Genomic DNA, 22,598 nt, shown 5'->3' with positions numbered 1-22,598 from the left:
AAAGAAAAGTTTTAGAGGTTAAATGGAGAGTGAATAAGTGTATATATATATATGTACACACACACACACACACACACACACACTGACTTCTTTGCAATGTAGTGGCAATGAAGGCATAATTCTTGTACATGTTAAATATTCTAAACTTGCCAGGAAGTCATATCTGGGAACTATCATCCCAGACTAGCTGAGGGTGTGTCTAGAGATCTAAGATTTTTGTTTTGTTTTCTTTTGTTTATTCATTACAAGAATTTATGTGCTCGCTGAATCTTCAGAGTTCAGGAGTCTGCTTTTGAGCCCTGGTATAAAGCTGACGTGAAACTCCACACTTGGGTTTTGTCCTTCCCTTCCGAAATCCTAGAGTTCTTCCTCATATTGTTGCGTCGTCAGGCACCAAAAAATGGAGGAAAAACAAATGAGGCCCCAACTGAATAACTGAAGTTGTCCTTCTTGTTGGCTAGACAGATTATATTCTATGCAAAGCTTCTTCCATTGGGTGTTTCCTCCCCTCACCCCTTATCAAGGCATTTTTAGAGGCCCTCTGTGGTCTCTCAAAAGATGGGGGTTGAGTTGCAGGCCCCCGACCCCTCAAACATGGCTTGCCCTCGTCTTAATGCAATGCACTACAAGTAGTCCTTGGGACTGGAATATCTGTCATTGAGCAAACTGGTCATTAGGCGAGATGCCCACGTGACTGCTTCACCCAACAACTGCAATCCCAGCACTCCTAGTTGTGATTGTTAAGTGATCTCCTGGGTCGTTAAATGGATGGAGAGAAAGAGCTGCCTGCCGAAGGGTTTCCCCTCCCCTCCATGTTTGAAGAGCTCTTTATCCAAAGATGCATCTAGCCAGGGCTGGTGTAAAACAAAGCATAATTAAAACATGCATGGGTGGCGAGTCCAACAGAGATCACACCACGTAAGTACACCTATTACTGGCAGCAGATGAAAGAGGGTGTGACTGAGTATCCTTAAGTAAATTGTTTGGGAGAAACTCAAGTGTGGGGGTATAGCTCAGCGGTAGAGCATTTGACTGCAGATCAAGAGGTCCCTGGTTCAAGTCCGGGTGCCCCCTCCTTTTATTTTATTTTTCAGAGCAATTTGTAGTTTTAATTTCTTGAAGACTTATGGTGGATGCCATCGAGGAAGAAATATCTTCTACTGAAAGGAAAAAAAAGACTGTTTTATCTTCATCCATCCATCCATCCATCCATCTATCTATCTATCTATCATGAGTAGAGATATTCCTGTATATTGGGGGTAGAAGTTGGTTGCTTGCAAATCAAGATACATTCTTAGCTACACCCCCTTTTTGGGGAAGAAGGAATATCTTTGCAATTTAAATTCTTTGGGTCTCTAAGAGTTGGTAAAATCTGGAAGACCTTAGCAGGTAACGTGTTGTGAAATATATTTTCCCATCCACACTATGATACAGGAATGGTGTCTTTCTTTTTTTAAGAAGCAGTTCATCATCTTATCCTAAATTGGGGGGGGGTGCTCTCATATTTTAAGTGGCCTGGGTATCCCACCAGAATTCCCCCAGACCTCTCCAAGGGAGAAAGGAAATGGGTGCTAAACTTGAGGGGGCAGCCTGAAGTCCTTCCTGATCAGGGCAAGACCCTGGATTTCTCCCAGTTCTAAACTGAGCAGGTGAAGGGACGACTCATCTTCTCAACATTGAAGAGACTTGGACCACTTGTTCCTCACCGGCCCTTTCTCCGGAGTGGCAGGAGACCCGGGAAACATTTTGCCCTTCACGACACTCAGGAGAAGCTGGAGAAAGTTGCCAGATGATTAAAAGGTTCCCCCATAAGCGAGCAGGCAGGGTCCTTTCCGCCCCTCTCTCTGAGCATCATCCAGGAGTTATCCTTTGATAACCAGGGTGGTGCTTGCTGTTGGTGATGTTGGTTGCAGGTTGTAACTCAGCATCATGTGGGGAGTCAGAGTTTTCTGTTGACATCTGAAGAAGGGCGTTGATGGAAAAAAAGATGCTCACCATCCCAGTCTTCCCACGCGGAGTGCAGCCATGGAAATTAGGACCTTTTTTCAGATTAGAAAGTCTGATGGAGAAGATGTTGTTGCCACTCAGACTGTCCTCCAGACTGTATCCCAGAATAAGAGAGAGAGGAAAGATGTTCCAGAATTGTAGTTGTAACATTTGAAAGTGATTACTCATAAATTTAGGGAAGAGAAATATGCAGTAAAACCAGTACCCAAAACTAGACCTTAGGTGAGGCTCATCTATGTGCTGGGGGTATAGCTCAGCGGTAGAGCATTTGACTGCAGATCAAGAGGTCCCTGGTTCAAGTCCGGGTGCCCCCTCCTTTTAGGGAAAAAAGAGTTTACCATTTTTTCTATTCCCAAACTAGATGCATATATTTTATTAGAATGAGTGGAAAGTAAGTACTGAGACAGATTCCATATCGGAAACTAAAGTTTTAATCCCATGTTGGGAGTAGAGGTTGGATGCTTGCCAATCAAGAGATACCATTCTGAGCTACACCCCCTTTTTGGGGAAGAAGGAATATCCTTGCAATTTAAATTCTTTGGGTCTCTAAGAGTTGGTAGTTGGTAAAACCTGGAAGACTTAAACAACAGGTAATCTGTTGTGAAATATATTTTCCCATCCATGCTGAGAAACAAGAATGGCCTCTTTGTTTTTAAAAGAAAGTACATTTATACTAGGCTGGGGGGGGGATATTATATTTTAAGTGGCCTGGATATCCCACCAGAATTCACCCTGACCTCTCCAACGGAGAAAGGAAATGGATGCTAAACTTGAGGGGGCAGCCTGAAGTCCTTCCTGATCAGGGCAAGACCCTGGATTTCTCCCAGTTCTAAACTGAGCAGGTGAAGGGACGACTCATCTTCTCAACATTGAAGAGACTTGGACCACTTGTTCCTCACCGGCCCTTTCTCTGGAGTGGCAGGAGACCCGGGAAACATTTTGCCCTTCACGACACTCGGGAGAAGCTGGAGAAAGTTGCCAGATGATTAAAAGGTTCCCCCATAAGCGAGCAGGCAGGGTCCTTCCCAGCCCCCTCTTTGCACATTGTCAGAGTTATCCTCTTTATTTAATTTGTCCCCGCCCATCTCCCAGCGGGGGACCCTGGGCGGTAGAGTCTTTCCTTAAGACCAGGGTGGAAAATGCTGTTCACTGAAGTGCTGATGAATACCATATTCTGGTGGTGCTCCCTGATGCATCATCTGGAGAGTCAGTTTTCTGTTTTCTTCTATTGGCGATGATCTTCTCTGGGTCTTGAGGCCAGGAAGGACAGTTTGCTTACTATGCTAACCGTGGAAAGTTAGGATCAATTTTCAGATTAGTAGGGCTGATTGTGAAGAAACTGTAGCCAGAGTGCTCCAGATTGTATCCCAGAATATGGAGAGGATTGTTCTCTTCCAGGAAAGGTGTTATGGAATCCTAGGTGCAGTGTTTGAAAACTGTTACTTATAAATTTATAGATCAGAGTCTAGGGCAGTGTTTTTCAAACTTGGCGACTTTAAGATGTATGGACCTCAACTCCCAAATCTGGGAGTTGAGGTCTACACATCTTAAAGTCGCCAAGTTTGAAAAACACTGGTCTAGGGGTACCTGTTCAGACTAATTTGATTACAAGGCCTGTTCTTTTGAGAGCTGCAGGACACTCCATCAGAGGCCTGGAACAGCTTAATTGACATAGGATTAAAATAAATTGGGATGAGATGAGGGGGAAAGACAGGATGGTTATGCAGATGAAGGTTCCGTGTGGGGGCAGATTACAGGTATATCAATTAACATTTGTAAGGTGTGAAAATCCTGTTGTGTCTGTTCAAACCTTCTGAGATAGCCTGAAACCTTTTGCTGGATGTGAGTTCAGTAACCTCTTGCTCAATTGTGTTGCTGAAGTTCTTTGTTCCAAAACTGAGATCTATAATGGAATGTCCAAGGAGCTTAAACCCCCCTGCCATGCATCTGATGAAGTGAGCTTCAGCTTGCAAAAGTTTGTGCCTTGTAATAAAATTTGCTAGGCTTGAAAGGTGCTACCAAACTCTTTCTGTTTTTTGGCTACTGAAAACTTAGCACCATTCTCTTCCTACCATGCCATTAATTTATGGGACAGAACTATGCAGTAAAACCAGTATTCAAAACCAGACATAAAAGAAGGCACATCTATGTGCTGGGGGTATAGCTCAGCGGTAGAGCATTTGACTGCAGATCAAGAGGTCCCTGGTTCAAGTCCGGGTGCCCCCTCCTTTTATTTTATTTTTCAGAGCGATCTGTATTTTTAACTCCTTGAAGACTCACGGTGGATGCCATGTAGGAAGAAATCACTTCTATTGAAAACTTAAAGGAATAAATAAGGCCCTTCGAACAGTCACTCATGCCCTGGTTATCTCCCATGTAGACTACTGTAATGTGCTCTGCATGGGGCTACCCTTGAAGAGTATCTGGAAGGTAAAGCTGGCCCAGAATGCAGCCATGCGAGTAATTTTAGGTGCCCCATGGGCAGCACGCGTAACACCTTCACTGAGTGAGCTGCACTGGGTGCCAGTTTGCTTCCGGGTCCAATTCAAGGTGTTGGTTATGACCTTTAAAGCCCTACATGGCAGGGGCCAGGCTACCTGAGGGACTGTCTCATCCCTATAACATGGGCCCACCCCACCTGATCATGCAGAGAAGGCATGCTGTGGATCCCATCTGCTGAAGAGTTCTATCTGGGGGGGTCATGGAAGCATGCCTTCTCTGCAATAGCGCCTGCCCTTTTTATGGACTTCCATAAAAAATTAAAACCTGGTTTTGCCAACATGCCTGGGGTGGGAAAGAGAATAGCTCCTCTTGGGGATGGTTAGCTCCTTAGAATTGCCCTGTTTTGCTTGTGGACAGAGAGAGTATGGTAGCCATCTGGTTTTTATTATATTTTAACATACTTATATTTTACTGTTATTGATATTATTGTATACTATTTATATTATATTATGGTTAAGCGCTTTTGTTGTGAACCGCCCAGAGCACCTCCTTGTGGGGGAGATGGGCAGTGATGAGTTTGATAAAAAAAATAAATAAATGAGGGAATAATAGTACTTATGACAAGAATAAGCATGGATGATACAAAACTGACCTGAGACGAAGCGAGGTTAGTACAGAACCTAATTGAAAACAGAAGTCCAAATACAGATAAAAATACTGAAGAGGCCAGTTGGCATAGAAAACAGTTCATTGCCTGCCTAAGATGTGAGATGGTAGGTGGATCCTCAGGAAGCCTCCATAATGGAATCAGCATCTTAGAAAAATAGGGAGGGAGGAGGGAGGGATAGATAACCTCGCAGATTCCCAGCTGCCTGGCTACTTTAGAAGTAAATGCTGTTGATTGAACTCCGAATGCTTAAACTGGACAGAAAATATCCAATTTCAGATGCTTACTTTCGAGGGAAAAGTATTTAAATATTTAAGTTGCCCCATAGCTGGAGTTCTCTGTTCCTGGGTGGGTAATATGTAGAAACATCTGGAAACATAGAAGAGTGGATGATGGGGCCACTTGCATCCCTTTAAATACAATTCTTAGGGTAGAATAGCTCAGGGGTTCAGTAATTGTGGTATCCCTGATTGGGGGAAAGAAGAATAGATAAAATAATTTCTGTTTCTAGTCCTTCCAAGTCCCCAAGTTTTCTTGGTCGGGAGTATTAGAAGAGCCCTGCTGGGTCACATCAAAGACCCATTGTCCTCCTCCTCCCCCCTTCCCACCATGGACAGCAGATGCTTCCAGGTTGTGCACAAGGAAGGCATCGGTTTAAGCTTGATGCTTCTAGTCATGTCCCCCCCCAGACTTGTATTATCTTTGATCCTGGAGGCAATAAACAGTCCACATGACATTGACATGAGTTATCATTGATGGCCTGCTCCTCCTTGAATTTGTCTCATGCCCTCTTAAAAAGATCAAAGTTGGCAGCCTTTCTTCCATGCTCCAAAAACTTTGCAACCTAAATGGGTATGCAGAAAGTTGTTTCTGAGCTGACACCTGGAAGAGGCAAAGTTTGCTTTAGGTGGAATGCTTAAGACTCATCATGTCTGTGGTAGCCAAGTATGTGGCCAAACCAGTATACATGAGTAAGCTTCCTGGGCCTATACAGCATGTGCTGGGGGTATAGCTCAGCGGTAGAGCATTTGACTGCAGATCAAGAGGTCCCTGGTTCAAGTCCGGGTGCCCCCTGTTTTTCTTAAAGGCCTTTATTTGGATTTGTTTCCTTTTTAAAATTGGTTATTGTTGGCAACATGGTAAAATTAGAAAAGCAAACTTGTAACCAAAAATGTGGGAAGCCTATGCCTCCTAGTCTTTCCTGTGGACCAATATCATAGTTAATTATGGAGTTTAAACATGTCCTTTCCCTATATCTTTCCGTCTATCAATTCCATAAGAAATATTAAATAGTACTAAGAAAGTTTGATTGTCAGTGAAAGGCCCAGACTAAAATATGAACCGCCTTCTCTCTCTCTCTCTTTTTAACCAAACCAAAAACAAAACTAGATTTTGAAAATAAATTGTACCAAAGAAATATTAGGTCTTCCCCCAACCCTTTTTACTGCCTTTGGTAAATGATCAAACACTGTTAATAGGGTAGTTGAATTAAAAGTTTACAAATTTCAAAAGAGTTGGCAAGATTGTACAGCCTTTTGTTTTATTTAATTGAGCTTTAAACTGCATTCCTAAATTATTTTCTAAATGAAATGGTACATAGAACAATATGCAGGAAGTGAAATTGGACTGTTTAGGATAGTCTGGTGCCTTGCAGATGTTCTCAACTTAAATCCCCAGAATTTCTGGCCCTGTGAGCACCAGCAGGGGGTGTCTGGTGTACAACACCGTCTAGTTAAATCTCTGTTCTCAGTTGGCCTTGCATTTTCAGCTAATTTAGCTTTGGTGTTTTAGTTCTCTTGCGTATTTTTCTTTTTTAGTAAATTAGTTGTACAAATCTGCCTGATTAAGATTTCTAATATGTGAAAAGTAGCTTTGTCCCACAAAAGCTTGGATATCAGTATTTGGGGATTGATAACAAACACTCGGCAGAATTACAGGGGCATGGTTCTCCTTGTTAAAATGTCTTGACAAGTATAATCAACCAACTGAATAAAATTATATAAAACCCTCTCCTGTTCAATCCCCATATAGTATTCTCATTGCACCTGCTTGCTTTTTCTAAGATCTTTTACTGCCTGAAATGTATTGATTAAAAACAATACAATGGTTTAAGGGTATTTTCAGAATGACAGATTTGGGACATTTGTGGAAATGGACTGAGTCTATGGAGTGTAACTTTTGATGGTCTACCTCAGCCTTTCTCAACCTTTTGACCCTGGAGGAACCCTTGAGATATTTTTCAGGCCTCAGGGAACCCTTCCACATTCAGGCTCAAGTACAGGACAGAAGTGACAAAATTATTATATTTGTTTCATGGGTAGGCCTGTCTAGATGCATTAACAGTGTTCTTAAAACGAACATAAAGAATGAAACTTACTTTTTTAATGTGAAGTTGCCCAAATTTGAAATAATTTTTTTAAAGGAATCATGATCTCCCAGGGAACCCCTAGTGACCTCTCGTGGAACCCTGGTTGAGAAACCCTGGTCTTTCTGAAGATTCTGGAAAAATTGCTGATGGGCCAGTTTTCTGCACAGGCAAAATGTTATCAAATTGTAGAAGGAAGTTTAAAAGTCATATCTTAGGAATCCATTAGCACTTCACCCATTGTGATAAGCTGTATACCATGATTGCTGAACCACAATGCCTGGGTTTGGACAACATGCCAAGCAGAGAGGAAACAAGTGATATTCCGGCTTAATATGATATGTGAACTCAGCCAGTGCTTCCTTCCTCTCTAATAGGGTGCTTGGATACTGTGCCTCTGTGCATGTGCAGAGTGGTGCCTCCGGGATACAAGAAGTCTTAATTATTGTGGGATTAGTTGCAGGTTAGCTGGGGGAAAGGGGTGCCCTCTGCAGCATAGATTATACCAGCTGGGAGGGGCCTGTATCTCTGAAGCTTTTAACCTGTCCCCCCCCCCCTTCTTCTCACCCTCGCACAGGTTTGCATCGAAACTCATTGCTGGAGTGCTGGATTTCAAGGCCAAGATTGACCAGTGAGTCAACTGAGTTGGATCAGCCGGCCAAGTGCAGGGATGCCCATGCAGGTTGAAATCCCCTGGGCAAAGCTGGAGGACAAATTCTATCCCCAGTCGAAGTTGGAAGGGGAAGTGGGCCGTTCAGCCTGGGGAGAAAATGTATTTATTTATTAATCAAATTCATACACCACCCATCTCACTACATAAGTGACTCTGGGGCGGCTTACAAAGAAAAGGTCATAAAACCCTTATAAAAATACACAAAGTGAAAAGTGGGAAGCTAAAAGGTGGAGGGAGTGTCCTCAAGCCACCTACCACCCCCAGGGCTGATTGTCGGATCCCCATGCTAGTTGGCAGAGCCAGGTCTTGGCGCTCTTCCTGGAGGTCAGAAGAGTGGGGGCCAGCCTCACCTCAAGGGGCAAGATGTTCCACAGGGCAGGGGCCACAGCAGAAAAGGCTCTCCTGCTCAACCCCACCAGTCGGAATTCCTTAGCCGACGGGGTTTGTAACATGCCTTAGGGGGTCATCCTTGGGAAAGCATCAACAGGTCAAAGGGAGCAAATGGCTGCAGGGCTGCCCGGGGTACCCCAGGGACAAGGAGACCAAGTTTCATGGCTGGCTCTGCTCCTGGGTGGAGAACAGCCTGGCAGAGAGGGAAGAGGGCAGTAGCTGGCAGAGGAAGAAAGTCATGGTTCCCTACTTTTTCTCTACTCCCAAATGGACTATTTCAGGGGCGGGGGTGCTTCGCTTCTCCCAGCTCTTACCTTCTGGCTCACCTGTACAAGTGGGGGACCAGCTGGGCCTTCCAGACCAGATCCACTTCTCCATCCACAACTGCCCAGAGGGTGCAGTGGTGAAGATCAGCCCCAGATTAACCGCTAAGCAAACTCAGCCTGTGCTTAGGGCCCCAAGGGAAGGAGGGCACCACAGAGTCCTCCCCCTCAAGCTATCATGCCCTTAACTCTTTCCCTGCCACGCTTCGACTTTAGCCAGATTTTTTGGAAGCGTCCTTCGACTTTAACCTGCCTTGTTAAAAACAGGTTTTCTTTGGCACGGTGAGCAACCAACTTTAAAAATTTGGTCTGAAGGTGTCATCAGTGTCACTTTGGTTTTTGTCTGGTGGCATGAGAGTTTCGCTTCTGTTAAGGGGCACCATGGTTGGGCTGGGCTTAGGGCATCAGTTGGTGAAGGCTTGAGGGAGACCCAGGTTCTCGTCCCCTCTGAGCCGCAGAAGCTCCCTGGGGGACTTTGGGCCACTCCACCTCTCTCAGCCAACCTACTTCACAGGACGGTTGATTTGGGGGGAAACTGAATTCTATTCAACTTCAATTCTATTGAAATTCTATTGAATTCAATGCTATTGAAACTCTATTCAACGAACTGCCTTCAGCTTCTGGATGAAAAGCGGGACACAAGGCTATCAGGAATCAATTTGCAAGAATGCCCCCAGCTTTAATTTAAATTTGCTTACCCTTTTCCTTCCTGATTTGCTTACCCTTCTCTTTCCTGCCCCACGGCAGCCAGACCCTGCTGGTTGAGTATTCCCACGGCCACCCGCTCAGCATGGACTGCTATTCTCGCCTCTTTGCCTCCTGTCGACTGCCTGGGCGAAAACGTGACTCTATATTACTGCCTCCACCTGGACGAAAACCTCCCAGTTATATTACTGTTGTTCGCAACTTCCAGGTAACCATCTTTATCTTGCCCCAACTACCGGCCCCTAGGTCTGTTAAAAACAGTTCTTGGGGGCTGACTATAAGACCTTTGACTTCTTTGCTGTCTAGGTAAGAAGAGAGACAAAGACTTGTCCCACCTTCTGGGAAGTAGAATCGTTGGAGGGCCCAGATGGTGAAGACTGGAACTCAGGTCTTAAAGGGAGGTTAAAGAAAGTGAAGATTGAGGAGAGAGATGGTAACAGAGCTCTAAAGTGGTCTCTGTTGTTCCAGAACAGTGTTTCTCAACCTTGGCAACTTTAAGATGTGTGGACTTCAACTCCCAGAATTCCCCAGCCAGCATGGCTGGCTGGGGAATTCTGGGAGTTGAAGTCCACACATCTTAAAGTTGCCAAAGTTGAGAAACACTGCTCCAGAAGGGTAGGATGACCGCCAGTGGGTTGAAATGGCAGGGAAATAGATTCAGGTTAGATATTAGGAGGAATTTGGTGTCAACCAGCTGAATACCCTGGAGGTTCTCTGACAGATGCTGGATTGCCACCCGTTCAAAGACCCCACACTGAGCTGAGGGTTGGGCTAGATGACCTCTAAGATCCCTTCCAAATCTATGATGCTGTGAAAGACCATCTACTGAGATCTCAGAAACCTGCAGCTGGTGAGACTGGACCAAGCTGGACTATGAGTACCATCCCCATCCTTTCCAGAGCCTTCCAAGATCTAATAATAATAATGAAATAATAGTTTTTTAAAAGAAAAAAGGCAAAGAAGTTGCCAAACCCTGGAATAAACCATTCTGGGCTAGAAGGGCAAATAATAGAATATTCTAAAATGAGTGTTGCAGTTCAGGCATTGAGCCAGCATTGAAGACACCCAGGTTCTAGTCTCCCATCAACCATGGAAGCTCCCTGGATGACTTTGGATCAGTCATGCTCTCTTAGTCCAACCTACCCCACAGAACTGTTTTCAGGGAATAAATGAATGAATTTTCCTGAATGAAAAGTGGTATATAAATCTAATGAATCAGTAAGGTATATTGTGGCCATAGGACTGGAGGCAATATGCTAAGGTCCAGGAATGTTTCCTCTGTGGCTCCCTATCCTTTCAGAGACCATGATGGTAGGTGGCCCTAGTGGGAAGATAGAGCCACACACAGTGCCTTTGGACGATGGAGGCCCAATCTAGGCTTTTTGGGTTCCTGGAGGGGTGTGAGCCCCAAAATATTGGGGGACTTGCTCAATGAACCCAGAAGTGAACAGCCCCTTGGTGTGATGGGGTATTCCTCACTTCTCTGCCTGTTCTGTTCCTTTCTCAGTTCTTCCGGCTCGAAGTATACAACAGCGATGGGACGCCCCTGACCATTGACCAGCTCTATTTGCAGCTTCTGAAAATCCGCTCCCATTCTTGGAAGTTGAATAAAGAGCCCTTGGGAGTCCTCACCAGCGACCACCGACATACCTGGGGAGAGGCCTTTGCTACTCTCATGAAAGGTGGGAAGCTGAGTTTTTTGCGGGGGAAGGATTGACTAATATGGGCGATCTTAGATCTTGTACAAAGGGGCCGCTGAAGCCTCTGCTCCATGCCGGAATCCAGATTAAATGATCCAGGTTAGAGGGCTGTTCAGTCCCTACTTCAACCCATCCAGTGAAAGGAGGCCTTGCCTCTCAAGATCAACTGTCCAATTGCTCCTAATTTTATTTTCTTGTCATTCCCCAGTGGCAGGATCCAGATGTAAACAAATGGCTTCTTTTAAGCACATTAAGGGTGGCATTTAAAATACCTACTCCACAGTCTACTGTAACCTGGCACTCTCTAAATGCAATGGGACTTTGGGAGATGAGGTCCCGGCTCAGTGGAAGGGCACCAGGTTGGAGATGCCTGGCTTAAGCCACAAATAAATCCAACTAGGTTCCTCAGCAGAAAACAGTGATGTCTTTTCACATTAATTGAACTTTTGCTGAGTGACAAGCAAGTCAGTTGGGTGTCTTTCAATACATGCAAGGTGTGCGTTGCTTTGCTATATAAATCTGAATAATACACACACACACATATTTAAGGAAAGGAGACAGTATTACAAGTCCGATGGGAGAGTAGTCATATCTATGTATAGACTACTAAAACTATCTTTGTGTTTGTCTGTTTGTACCCTCCAATTAGCCCAAATGGCTAATTATACTGTAACAACTTTTGAATCATGGTATTTAAAATCCACTAACTTAAAGAATGCCTGGTAAAAAATCCAGGGACCATTACTCCACTGGAATTGAAATTTCCAGGATGTTCAGGCTAGTTTTATTTACAAAGTCGTGGCCGTTACAGCGTCCCCATGGTCATGTGATCGTGATTTCCGAAGCTCCCTGCCAGCTTCCCACAAGCAAAGTCAGTGGGGAAGCCGGCAGAAAGTTGGAAGTTGCCCCCGCTCCCACTGCTTTTTCGCCCGCCCAGATTCATTTGGTTAATCTGTTTAGGTAAGTAAATGTTGGCTTATTACTGAAGTTTGTTTGCCACTACAGTGATTTTTTTTGTTTATGATATGTACTCTTCTTAGATGATCCTGAGACCGTCCAGCGATGGGGTAAAAAAAAAAAACATGGTTAGCCTAAAATTTAACGTTCATTTTGGTTACATCAGACTGCACTAGCTTTCTCTCAGAGGATGACCCAATGGGTCACAGGGCTGTCTGGTTAACTATGTGTTCAGTTTAATTTTAATTAAATTTAAATGAGAAAAAGAATGGAATCAGATTAAATTGTGGGGCAGGTTGCACCCCGTTTTCAGACCCGTCACCCAGAGAATGGGTTCGATCTTTGTCCTGTGCTAGAACATAACCGCATCTGGGATTAACTCTGGCACTTCTCCTCTTGCTCCAGACAAGCTGAACCAGGAATCAGCTCTCACGATCCAGCGTAGCCTCTTCACAGTCTGCCTGGATGCCCCTATCCTGAAGGTGTCGGACGCTAACACCCAAAGCCGCTTGGCAGCTCAAATGCTGCATGGGGGAGGGAGCTATTCCAACAGCGGCAATCGCTGGTTTGACAAGACGCTGCAGGTGAGCATAAAAGCAGGACGTGAATTAGGCTTGAAGTTGGAAGCGTAAGGGAACGTGATCCTCAGCGGTACAGGGAATTAAGCCAGGGGTGATCAATATTGTGCCATTTCACATGAAGAAATCTCAAAAACCTTGCAAGTTTCGGCTATATCGCATCAACCATTTTGAACATTTCTAAAATTACTTTTTAAGAGAGTGTTACCGGACAGCTCCCACAGGCCAAATCCTAGGTCAAAATTTAAGCATCTAGATCAGTGTAGATGGAACCAGCTTTTTAGCTTTGTCTGTTCAGTGCCTAATAAGCCATTTCTTTCCTTCTTCCCACCTGCTCTTTTTGCCTGGCCCTCAGTTCATTATCGGAGAAGATGGCACCTGTGGAGTCCTTTATGAACAAGCCATTGCTGAGGGGCCACTGATTGCCACTGTCATTGACTACGTCCTTGATTATTGGTAATGCCCCTGTGGGGGAGAAGATGACACTGTGGGGCAACCCTGATTTGACTCCCGTGGGCAGGTCTCAAACTGGTTCTGCAAAAAGTGTTTGGAATACTGTAGCCCTTGAAATCCAGCTCAGGGAACTAAACAGCCAGTGGCGAGGGATGCAAACTCTCGCCTTCTCCACCTGTGTGTGTGTGTGTGTGTGTGTGTGTGTGTCTGTCTGTCTGTCTGTTTTGTTTGCAGGGGGAGATGCTTGAGGATCCATAAAAACTGGGATTCATTTTGGAGTGTTCAGCCTTGTTTGTGTCTAGCGGCGAACAAAGCTTTTGACGTTTTGAGACGTCAAATGGTTTACTGAGCCCTTAGTATGTTCCTAGTAATTAGGGGAGTCTACAGGGCGGGTTGGATGTCAAAAAAGCCAAGATGGCAGCTGTGACTGTGTGGTGGAAACTCCATCCCTTTTCTACATGCATCGTGGCCACCATCTTGAGTTGCTTTATGTGGCAGAGTGCTGGAAAGCGTTTGGCCCGAGCGATCAGAAAAATCACACACCAGGCATTTCTATAAAAATAAATTTATTTACAGAAAGCACAAAAACACATCTACAAGCTTGTGCATTCACACACGCTCAGAGGACTGGGAGGAAGGCAGATAGAAAGGAAAACTGAAACTAACAAGCCCAGGCAAAATACCTCTCCAGGGCAATTAAAAGCTTTTCCTTATATGGTCATGCCTTTTCACCCGAAAAACTAAGGATACTTAAGTTTGACCTTCTGATTTGTTACCATAGTAACCTTAATGGCTTGCTCCTTGCAAAAAACAAGGAACAGTTTATACCCCCCCCCTTTGTGGATCCCTGCCTAGAGGAATGGCTCTTTTCATGTAACATAAAGTGTGTGTGTGTGTGTGTGTACAGTATATTTTCATGCGTCTTTTCTCCTTTTCTTTCCCCCCAGCAAAGATCCAATCATGGTACGCAGCCCACTGATCCCTCTGCAGTTGCCCCAAAAGCTCTATTTTTCCATCACTCCAGAAGTCAAACGTGACCTTGAATGTGCAAAGCAGAACCTGGATGTGTGAGTGAGCAGGGTGTGTGCTCGGGGGTGGCCTGTTCTGGTAACACACCTTGCCAGTTCCATTGAAGGTGTGAAAAGTAGGCTCTTTTCCTCCTGGCTCTGGAAGTTTTATTATTATTATTATTTTACTTCATGTCCAGGTTACAGAGCGCCAGGATGAGGTAGAGGGGGAGGTGCTGGGTGAGGAGCAGGGCAACCGTGAGTTCCAGGCCTCCCTTTGGCACAACAGGCAGTTGGGTGACTTTGGGCCAGTCCCTCTCTCTCAGCCAGGCAAGGAAGTCAAAAAACATCTTAAAAGTTTTTGTCATAGATGTGGCAGCCAACCTGGATACAGCTTACAGGTAGTCCTCCCTTAACAACCATTTGTTTAGTGATGGTTCACATGATGGTGCTGGGAAAAACGACTTGGGGGGGAAGGACACTAAGCAGGGGAAGGCTGTCACATTAGAATTTGAATTCTAGCATCTCCTAGTACAGGTAGTCCTCACTTAAAAACCATTCGTTTAGTGACAATTCAGACTTACGACAGTGCTGGAAAAAACAATTTACGACCGGTCCTCACACTTATTACCATCGCAGTGTCCCCATGGTCACGTGATCACGATTTGGATACTTGGCAACCGGTTCACATTTATGACTGTCTCAGTGTCCCGTGGTCATGTGATCACCATTTTAGACCTTCCTGGCTGGCTTCTGGCAAGCAAAATCAATTCATTTAATGACCACCTGGTTCACTTAACACCCTCGGTGATTCGCTTAATGACCGCCACAAAAGATCCTGGAATTGGGTTGGATTCACTTAATGACCACTTTGCTTAGCAACTGAAATTCCAGTCCCAATTGTGGTCATTAAGCGAGGACTACCTGTATCTGGAACATGTTTAAGAACAAGGAAGCTGCTAGTCACCATAGCAAAGGATTATCCATTTGGCCCTATATTATCCACTCTGCTTGACACCAGTTCTCAAGGGCTTCAACCCTTGGAACATTCATTGTCATGAGTAAGGATGGCGAGCAGGGGGCTCCCACCCAGACTGTCAAGCGCATGCGTAGCACTGAGGAACTGTTCAGCCATTCAAAGAGACACAGATCGGGACCGCCTTAACCTTTGGGGGTTATATGGCTGGGTTTTCCCACGCTTCCTCAGTTTGTTAGGATTCTTGTTAAGTACTACTAATAAATATTAGAGACCAAGTCATTGTCTCAGTGTGTTTCCTGGTAATCAGGACATTCATCCTCATCAACAGTGACCTGATCTTTTCTTTATCCTGTTCCTTGTTGCTTATTTAGAATATTCCTAAATCTCCTTTTGAGGCAAAGCTTCCTCTTGGTGGTTTGCGTTATAAAATGTCATATTAACCAAAAGAACAGCATTACGTATTTTATACAACGACATTCTGCTGCCTTTAGGAAGTGGTGAGCAGGATTCTCCAGTATTTTGCAGAATTACTGGACAGATTTTCCATTTTGAGAGCAGTTCATGGGGCAGCTGGTCACAAAATACTTGGCAAAAAGGCTGCCCACCCTCCTCACTCAGCCTTCCAAGGTTGATTAATTATGCACCTTCAAGTCGTTGGTGACTCTTAGTGACCACGTAGATCTGTCCAGCCTGGTCCTTCAGCTCTTCCAAAGGTGCCCCCATCGCCATTGTACCTGAGTCCATCCACCTCGCTGCCGGTCCTCTTCTTTTTTCTTCCACGTTTCCAAACAACCTTTGGACTCTTTCCTGGACACATGGTGCTCTTTCCAAAAACAGTGGATTTTAGTCTTCCTAATTTTTAACCAACCATCTAAGAATGCTTCTGGAGCCTAGAGGCATTTTGTGAAAGCAAAACGATGCTGGTGTTTTATTTTGTGGCTGCAGACTTCCCTGTTTAGTTGCTTTTAATTAAAATACTGCACAGTCAAACAAATGTAAAATATCTATGGGGCAGGGAGCATGGTGGCCATTAGGAGACGGTACCATGGGTGTCCCACTAAGGCCTGCAGGAGAGGACCATTGCTCTACATCTGGGACTGCACCTGCAAAGCATTGTCTGAGCTCTGTGTTTTTCTTCCCCTCTTTCTCTCTCTCTCTCGCTCAGCCTCATCAGCGACCTGGACATCCGCTGTTTCACATATGATGGTTTTGGCAAGGAGTTTCTCAAAAGGCAGAGGTTGAGCCCTGATTCCATTGTGCAGGTAGTGCTGCAGCTGGCGCATTACAGGTGAGCTGGCAAGTGAGGTCGAAGGATGCTTGGAGAAATGGAAGGCAGAGGGTGGGATCCAGAATCTAAAGAAAGCTGCAAGTTGGTGGCCAAGCTAGTGAAAACAAAAGAAAATGGGAAGTGGGTCTGCTTTTGTTCACGCAGGGTTTATCACCTAGGAGGCGCAGCTCTGGTGGCGCACACTGAGTGGTATTACGGCTGATCTTCTTGCCTCTCCTAGAGCACACGGGAAGTTGTGTCCCACCGCAGAGTCAGCCTCGCTTCGTCGCTTCCATCAGGGCCGGACAGAAATCATCCGGTCTGCTACCTCGGCTGTGCTGGCCTTTGCCCAGGGAATGGCTGATGACAAGTGTCAGGTATAGCTTTCCACCTTGGTGTCCTTTTTTAAAGGCTGGGTTGACAACCGACTTCATCAGGCCCCTCCAGGATCTTGAAGTAGGCTTGCTGAGAGGGTGTGCTTGTGGCCTGCCCTCAGCTTTTTTGCTTGGTATTCCGTTATCCCTCCAAAAAAAAATGATCGGTGGTAATAGAGTTAGGTCTGTGGTGCTTCCAGTGACAATTCCTAATCATAGGATTGTGGAATTGGAAGAACCACAAGGACCATCTAGTCCATCCCTGTGCACACGCAGGAAAGCCAGTTAAGCCGTCTCTGAGAAGTGGAGATCCAGCCTCTTCTTAAAAGCCTCCTTAAAAGATGGGAAAGCCACAACCGCAATATGTAAACCGTTTGTGTCGTACAGACCTTGTCCCCATGTCATTGAGTAGAATGAGAGGCCACTCCAGGCAAGGAATGGTATCCCAGTTGTTGAAAGACCGTTCTGCATTGTTTGCTCATCATCTTTGATGGCCTTCAGATGCATTTTCAATTAGTCATATGGGATGGATTTTGGTTCTTCTGCCAATCCCATCAGTAACTGTATGTGGAGTGGGAAGAGTGTGCCATTTTTTCTGGACCTCAGGCTTCAAGGCCTTGTTCTGGCCTTGGTCTTGGGGCAAGTATGGAAGTCTACCATTACTTAGGGCAGTCTCTTTCCCACGCAGCCTGAATTTGGGAATACCCATATCAACATTTAGATTTCTCTGAATATGTTAGCAGTGAGGCTTTTAATGTGTTCTTGGAATGTTCTTCAGTGTGTATGGCTTGAGCATTGTGTGTCTTGCAGACCTCTTCAGGTATTTGTAATCCATGTCTCTTTTTCTTCACTAGGCTCCTGAAAGATTATCTCTCCTGAAGCAAGCAGCTGAATTCCACAGCACCCTCACAGATCAGGTAAATATCTCCCTGGAAGCAGCCTGCAGGAAGCCAAACCTGGCATTGTGTGAAGAAGAAAAGATCCCAATATTTATTTACTATACAGTTTAGGGGCCACCAACTCCAAATAACTCTGGGTGGCTCATATTTTAAAAAAGTGAGAACAAGAAACAACAAATAACATCCCACAGGGGCTCAGCCACCACTCTGCCCAAAGGCCTGGGAGAACAGCCAAATTTTCAGAGCTAGTTTGGTCTAGTGGTGAAGGCACCAGGCTAGAAACCAGGAGACTGAGAGTTCTGGTCTGGCCTTAGGCATGAAAGCCGGCTGGGTGACCTTGGGCCAGTCCCTCTCTCTCAGCCCAAGAGCCAATCAGGCGTGGTAGGAGAGTTCTAGTCCCGCCTCAGGCCTGAAAGCCAGCTGGGTGACCTTGGGCCAGTCCCTCTCTCTCAGCCCAAGAGCCAATCAGGCGTGGTAGGAGAGTTCTAGTCCCGCCTCAGGCCTGAAAGCCAGCTGGGTGACCTTGGGCCAGTCCCTCTCTCTCAGCCCAAGAGCCAATCAGGCGTGGTAGGAGAGTTCTAGTCCCGCCTCAGGCCTGAAAGCCAGCTGGGTGACCTTGGGCCAGTCCCCCTCTCTCAGCCCAAGAGCCAATCAGGCGTGGTAGGAGAGTTCTAGTCCCGCCTTAGGCCTGAAAGCCGGCTGGGTGACCTTGGGCCAGTCCCTCTCTCTCAGCCCAAGAGCCAATCAGGCGTGGTAGGAGAGTTCTAGTCCCGCCTCAGGCCTGAAAGCCAGCTGGGTGACCTTGGGCCAGTCCCTCTCTCTCAGCCCAAGAGCCAATCAGGCGTGGTAGGAGAGTTCTAGTCCCGCCTCAGGCCTGAAAGCCGGCTGGGTGACCTTGGGCCAGTCCCTCTCTCTCAGCCCAAGAGCCAATCAGGCGTGGTAGGAGAGTTCTAGTCCCGCCTCAGGCCTGAAAGCCGGCTGGGTGACCTTGGGCCAGTCCCTCTCTCTCAGCCCAAGAGCCAATCAGGCGTGGTAGGAGAGTTCTAGTCCTGCCTTAGGCATGAAAGCCGGCTGGGTGACCTTGGGCCAGTCCCTCTCTCTCAGCCCAAGAGCCAATCAGGCGTGGTAGGAGAGTTCTAGTCCCGCCTCAGGCCTGAAAGCCGGCTGGGTGACCTTGGGCCAGTCCCTCTCTCTCAGCCCACCACACCAAGCTCAGGCGATAGGCCCGTCGGTCAATTTCTGTCACAACCAATGGATCAACATTGGGTTGATCCAAAAAGCAGACCCTGCACTTGTGGGAAAACACTAGAATGGAAGAAAAAAAAAGGGATCAGGGTGGGAGCCGTACAGATCTCGGGGGATGCTGTTCCAGGTGCCGCAACAGGTGCACTTCCTAGGTCCAGATGGATAACGCTGTTTTATTGAAGGGATTCAAAATAAACCACGTCTGCTGAATCTCACTGGATGGGCTAAGCTATTGGAGAGCAATAGGGGTAGGAGAATTGAGTTAGTGGTCAGCTTCGTATAAAGGAAGGATTTTTATTGAACCAAAGAACAGCAAAAGACATGCTATACTTTTTGCAATTGTAGTGGAAGAATTGCAGACAACAGGGGCAATCAATAATTGTAACTCCTACAGCTTTGGAAAGAGGAAATGGAGCAATCTGTCATCAGATCCTGGGGCACTCAGATCAGATTTATAGTACTACAGGAATCTTTCAGTATAATGCCCTAATTCTAATACCAGTTTCTTCAATCTCTCACCCTTTGGAACTCATACATTTAGTAGCCGAGATGTTCCCGATAGTTAACGAAGGAACCTACACAAGAGCGTCCTTGGATTTGCTTATTATTTACTTACTACAACATGTTCACGCTGCTTCTTCATTTGAAAAAAACAACCACCTTGAAGCAATTCACAAAAGCTGTAAAACATCCTACAATTAACAAGCAAAATACAGAATAAAAAACATATAAAGGCCAAATGAAACAAGGTAAAATAACAACCCCAAAATCCATTAAAATGGACGTATCAAGGAGTGGGGAAGGTTCTGTGCAGACAGCAGACACAGAAAAAGTGCTGAGCAGGGGAAAATCTGGTGCTCTCCATTCATTGAGAAAAGGCTTTGCTCATCAGAATGCCCCTGTGTGTACATTATGATGTCATTATCCAGGGACGTTGATGGAGAGCCTGCTAAGTGGTTGTACTTTTAGGAAAATGAATGGTGCTCTCCTGCAGATTTATGTTTCTATGTTTTTAATAGTTTGTTTGTAATGATTTTTGCAGTTATGTTTTGGTTGATTTTGAATGGTTTTCTGGATTTTTAGCAGTGAGCAGTGAGATGGATGGCTATATAAATTCAATTGATAAATAAAATGAATGTATGTCAACCCCTCTCCCTGCCACACCCCAACTGGCCTAGTTCAAACATTGCACTGACTGTAATGTGGTTTGATTTTGGCTTAGCGTGTTAGATGCACGCAGGCATTACTATTTGCAAATCATGGCTTAGGGCTTAATGAGATGTGTGGTGTATTCAGTACACCAGAGCTTAACGCAGTGTGAAAACGAGGCCATTGCAGGAGCTTATTCTGTCATCTCAAATTCTGTGGAAGGAAAGTTTCTTCAAGGGGATGGTTTAGGGCAGAGGGACATCTTACACACTGACTTTACTCATTGAGCTAAGCCCTAATATGATTTGTTTCCCTTTGGCTTAACATATTGTGTAAAAACAGCAGGTGGTTGTTTTTAATAAAACATGGTTAAACAAACCATAGCTTAGTGTGTTGAGCATATGAGTTCAAACCACCTTCCAGTGGTAGCTGGTTTTGTGTGATGTCTTGCAGGCTCTGGATGGGCAAGGCATCGACTGCCATTTGCTTGGACTGAAAATGGAGGCCATAGCGGATGGCTTCCATGTACCTGAGCTTTTTATGGATATTTCCTACACCATGGCCTCATACTGGAAACTCTCCACAGGACAGGTACAGATTGCCAGGCCCAAATTTGTACTGCTTTGCCGCATTCCTGTAGTGCTCCAGGTTATGGTACTCTCTGTACAGCTAGTCCTCGTTTAGCAACTACCTCGGATAGCGACCATTCACAAATACAATGGTAATAAACTAATAAAACATTCATTTTCCAACAAGAAAGCCAGTGTGAAACTGATTGAGGTCTGGTCAGTTTCAGGCACCAGCTGCAAGCCAGCCAGGAGGGTTCTAATCAGCTATTTAAGGTCACAACTGAGCTTGTTAACTTGCAGTTAGCACTTTTTAGGGAAGCGCTGAGGAGAAAAGCATCTCAGGAAGAGATCACTTGTTTAGCCAATCTCTCCACCCTGTGAGAGGGCAAAAGAAGGAAAAAGAATGGGTCAGGCACAGGATACCGTAGGAGAGAATTTTATTTGAATGAGATGACAGCAACCAATGATCTTTGCAGCGTTTCTCACATCTTCACTTTGCGACCATTTCATTTAACGACCAAGTCACCAGGCCCAGTTGCAGCCACTAAATGAGGACTACCTGTATTCCATCCCTCCCAAGCATTTTGCACAATCTCTTGGTTTTCTTGCAATTACAAGTAGGCTTGTTCATAAACTGTACCTCCCCATCCGCTCTAAACTTTGCACTGAAATGTGTCTTTCATGAGCACACAACGTTGCTTATGCTTCTTATTCACATATGATCCTCCGTGACCTCCTTAACCCTTAGCAACTATGAATATAGGGAACAGGGCCTTATCAGTGATGGCACCTTGACTGTGCCTTATCCTTCCCTCAGAGACTTGCAGCATTATTTTTTTCCCCTTTTCCTTCAAGAAACTTCGCAATACTTAACTTCCTCCCCCACTCCCCATTATCTCCAAAAGAACCACTTGAGTGAATTGGACTGGGCAAGAGGGATGAGTTTGGAGTTGTTCATCCAGCTGCAATTCCTACCCCCAGTATCTTTTTTTAATCTCAGCTGAGAACATGCTTGTTTTACTCTTCTTTTTTTTCAAAGGACAGCAAATGCTGTTTTGATCCCACTTTCTTTCCTCTTTCAGGTTGCTGCCCGCACGGATTGCATGATGTGTTATGGGCCGCTTGTGCCTGACGGCTATGCTGTTTGCTACAACCCTTTGCCTTCCCATATTAATTTTGCCGTCACTGCCTTCAACTGCTGTGAGGAAACCAACGCCACTTACTTAGCCGACAACATCCAGAACGCCCTGGCTGATGTGGGGGCCTTGCTGGGGGACTTTGGAGAGGGCCACCCTGAAGGACTTTGAGAAATGTTTTGTACTTGTTTGGCTTCACTTCCGACCTCAGCGTGACTGACAGCATCCTCTCGACATTGGCCAACTCATTACTCATCGTTGAGAAGTCCCCAGTCTCATCCTTGCCTTCCTTGGTGCCGAAGCTTGGGATGCAGCATCCTTCAGAGCACTCCTAATTCGTAATGCCCTTTGCCACCTCTAGCAGGGATTTGTGGGAAGGTGGCTGTCCTTTTTTATATACATACATACATCTTCTAAATTCAAGGTCAGATCTAATTTATTTCCAGAATAAAGAAATTTAAAATATATGTTTCAGGAAAAGTCCTGGCTTATTTGTGAAAGATTTTTTTTTTAATTATTTATGACTGAGATGCTGTGCCATTCCAAACTGGCACTGATAGCATAGTCAGCATCCATGACTTATTCATGATCGTGTAGTAGCTTACATGGAATTCCCCAGGAGTTCTCAAAGGTTTGTGGTATGATCATCTCCTAAAATGATACAGTTAGTTCTCGCTTAATGACCACAATTGGGACCAGAATTTTGGTTGCTA

At 45.3% G+C, this 22,598-nt stretch overlaps 1 protein-coding gene and 4 non-coding genes across 6 annotated transcripts in view; all 5 read left to right on the top strand.

Annotated features, from left to right (window-relative positions):
• Positions 1-22,368, top strand: part of LOC134492096 (carnitine O-acetyltransferase-like) — a 28,691-nt gene extending 6,323 nt beyond the window's left edge. For both annotated transcript variants that reach the window (XM_063296242.1, XM_063296243.1), the window contains 11 exons: positions 8,059-8,112; positions 9,615-9,780; positions 11,080-11,254; positions 12,635-12,813; positions 13,163-13,263; positions 14,208-14,327; positions 16,412-16,534; positions 16,755-16,890; positions 17,742-17,804; positions 20,634-20,771; positions 21,832-22,368. In XM_063296242.1, the coding sequence (XP_063152312.1) occupies positions 8,059-8,112; positions 9,615-9,780; positions 11,080-11,254; positions 12,635-12,813; positions 13,163-13,263; positions 14,208-14,327; positions 16,412-16,534; positions 16,755-16,890; positions 17,742-17,804; positions 20,634-20,771; positions 21,832-22,056 (1,480 nt within the window). In that variant the 3' untranslated portion in view covers positions 22,057-22,368. The remainder of the gene's footprint in view (positions 1-8,058; positions 8,113-9,614; positions 9,781-11,079; positions 11,255-12,634; positions 12,814-13,162; positions 13,264-14,207; positions 14,328-16,411; positions 16,535-16,754; positions 16,891-17,741; positions 17,805-20,633; positions 20,772-21,831) is intronic.
• On the top strand, positions 1,003-1,074 carry TRNAC-GCA (transfer RNA cysteine (anticodon GCA)). Its single transcript has one exon. It is a non-coding gene; the product is annotated as a tRNA-Cys (tRNA).
• Positions 2,250-2,321, top strand: TRNAC-GCA (transfer RNA cysteine (anticodon GCA)). The gene has a single exon. It is a non-coding gene; the product is annotated as a tRNA-Cys (tRNA).
• Positions 4,162-4,233, top strand: TRNAC-GCA (transfer RNA cysteine (anticodon GCA)). The gene has a single exon. It is a non-coding gene; the product is annotated as a tRNA-Cys (tRNA).
• On the top strand, positions 6,119-6,190 carry TRNAC-GCA (transfer RNA cysteine (anticodon GCA)). The gene has a single exon. It is a non-coding gene; the product is annotated as a tRNA-Cys (tRNA).
• Positions 22,369-22,598: the final 230 nt, after the last annotated feature.

This window comes from Candoia aspera, chromosome 2 (genome assembly GCF_035149785.1).
Source record: "Candoia aspera isolate rCanAsp1 chromosome 2, rCanAsp1.hap2, whole genome shotgun sequence".
Lineage (NCBI taxonomy): Eukaryota > Metazoa > Chordata > Lepidosauria > Squamata > Boidae > Candoia > Candoia aspera.
The sequence above is the reverse complement of the archived record's forward strand: the minus strand, read 5'-3'. Positions and strand labels throughout refer to the sequence as shown.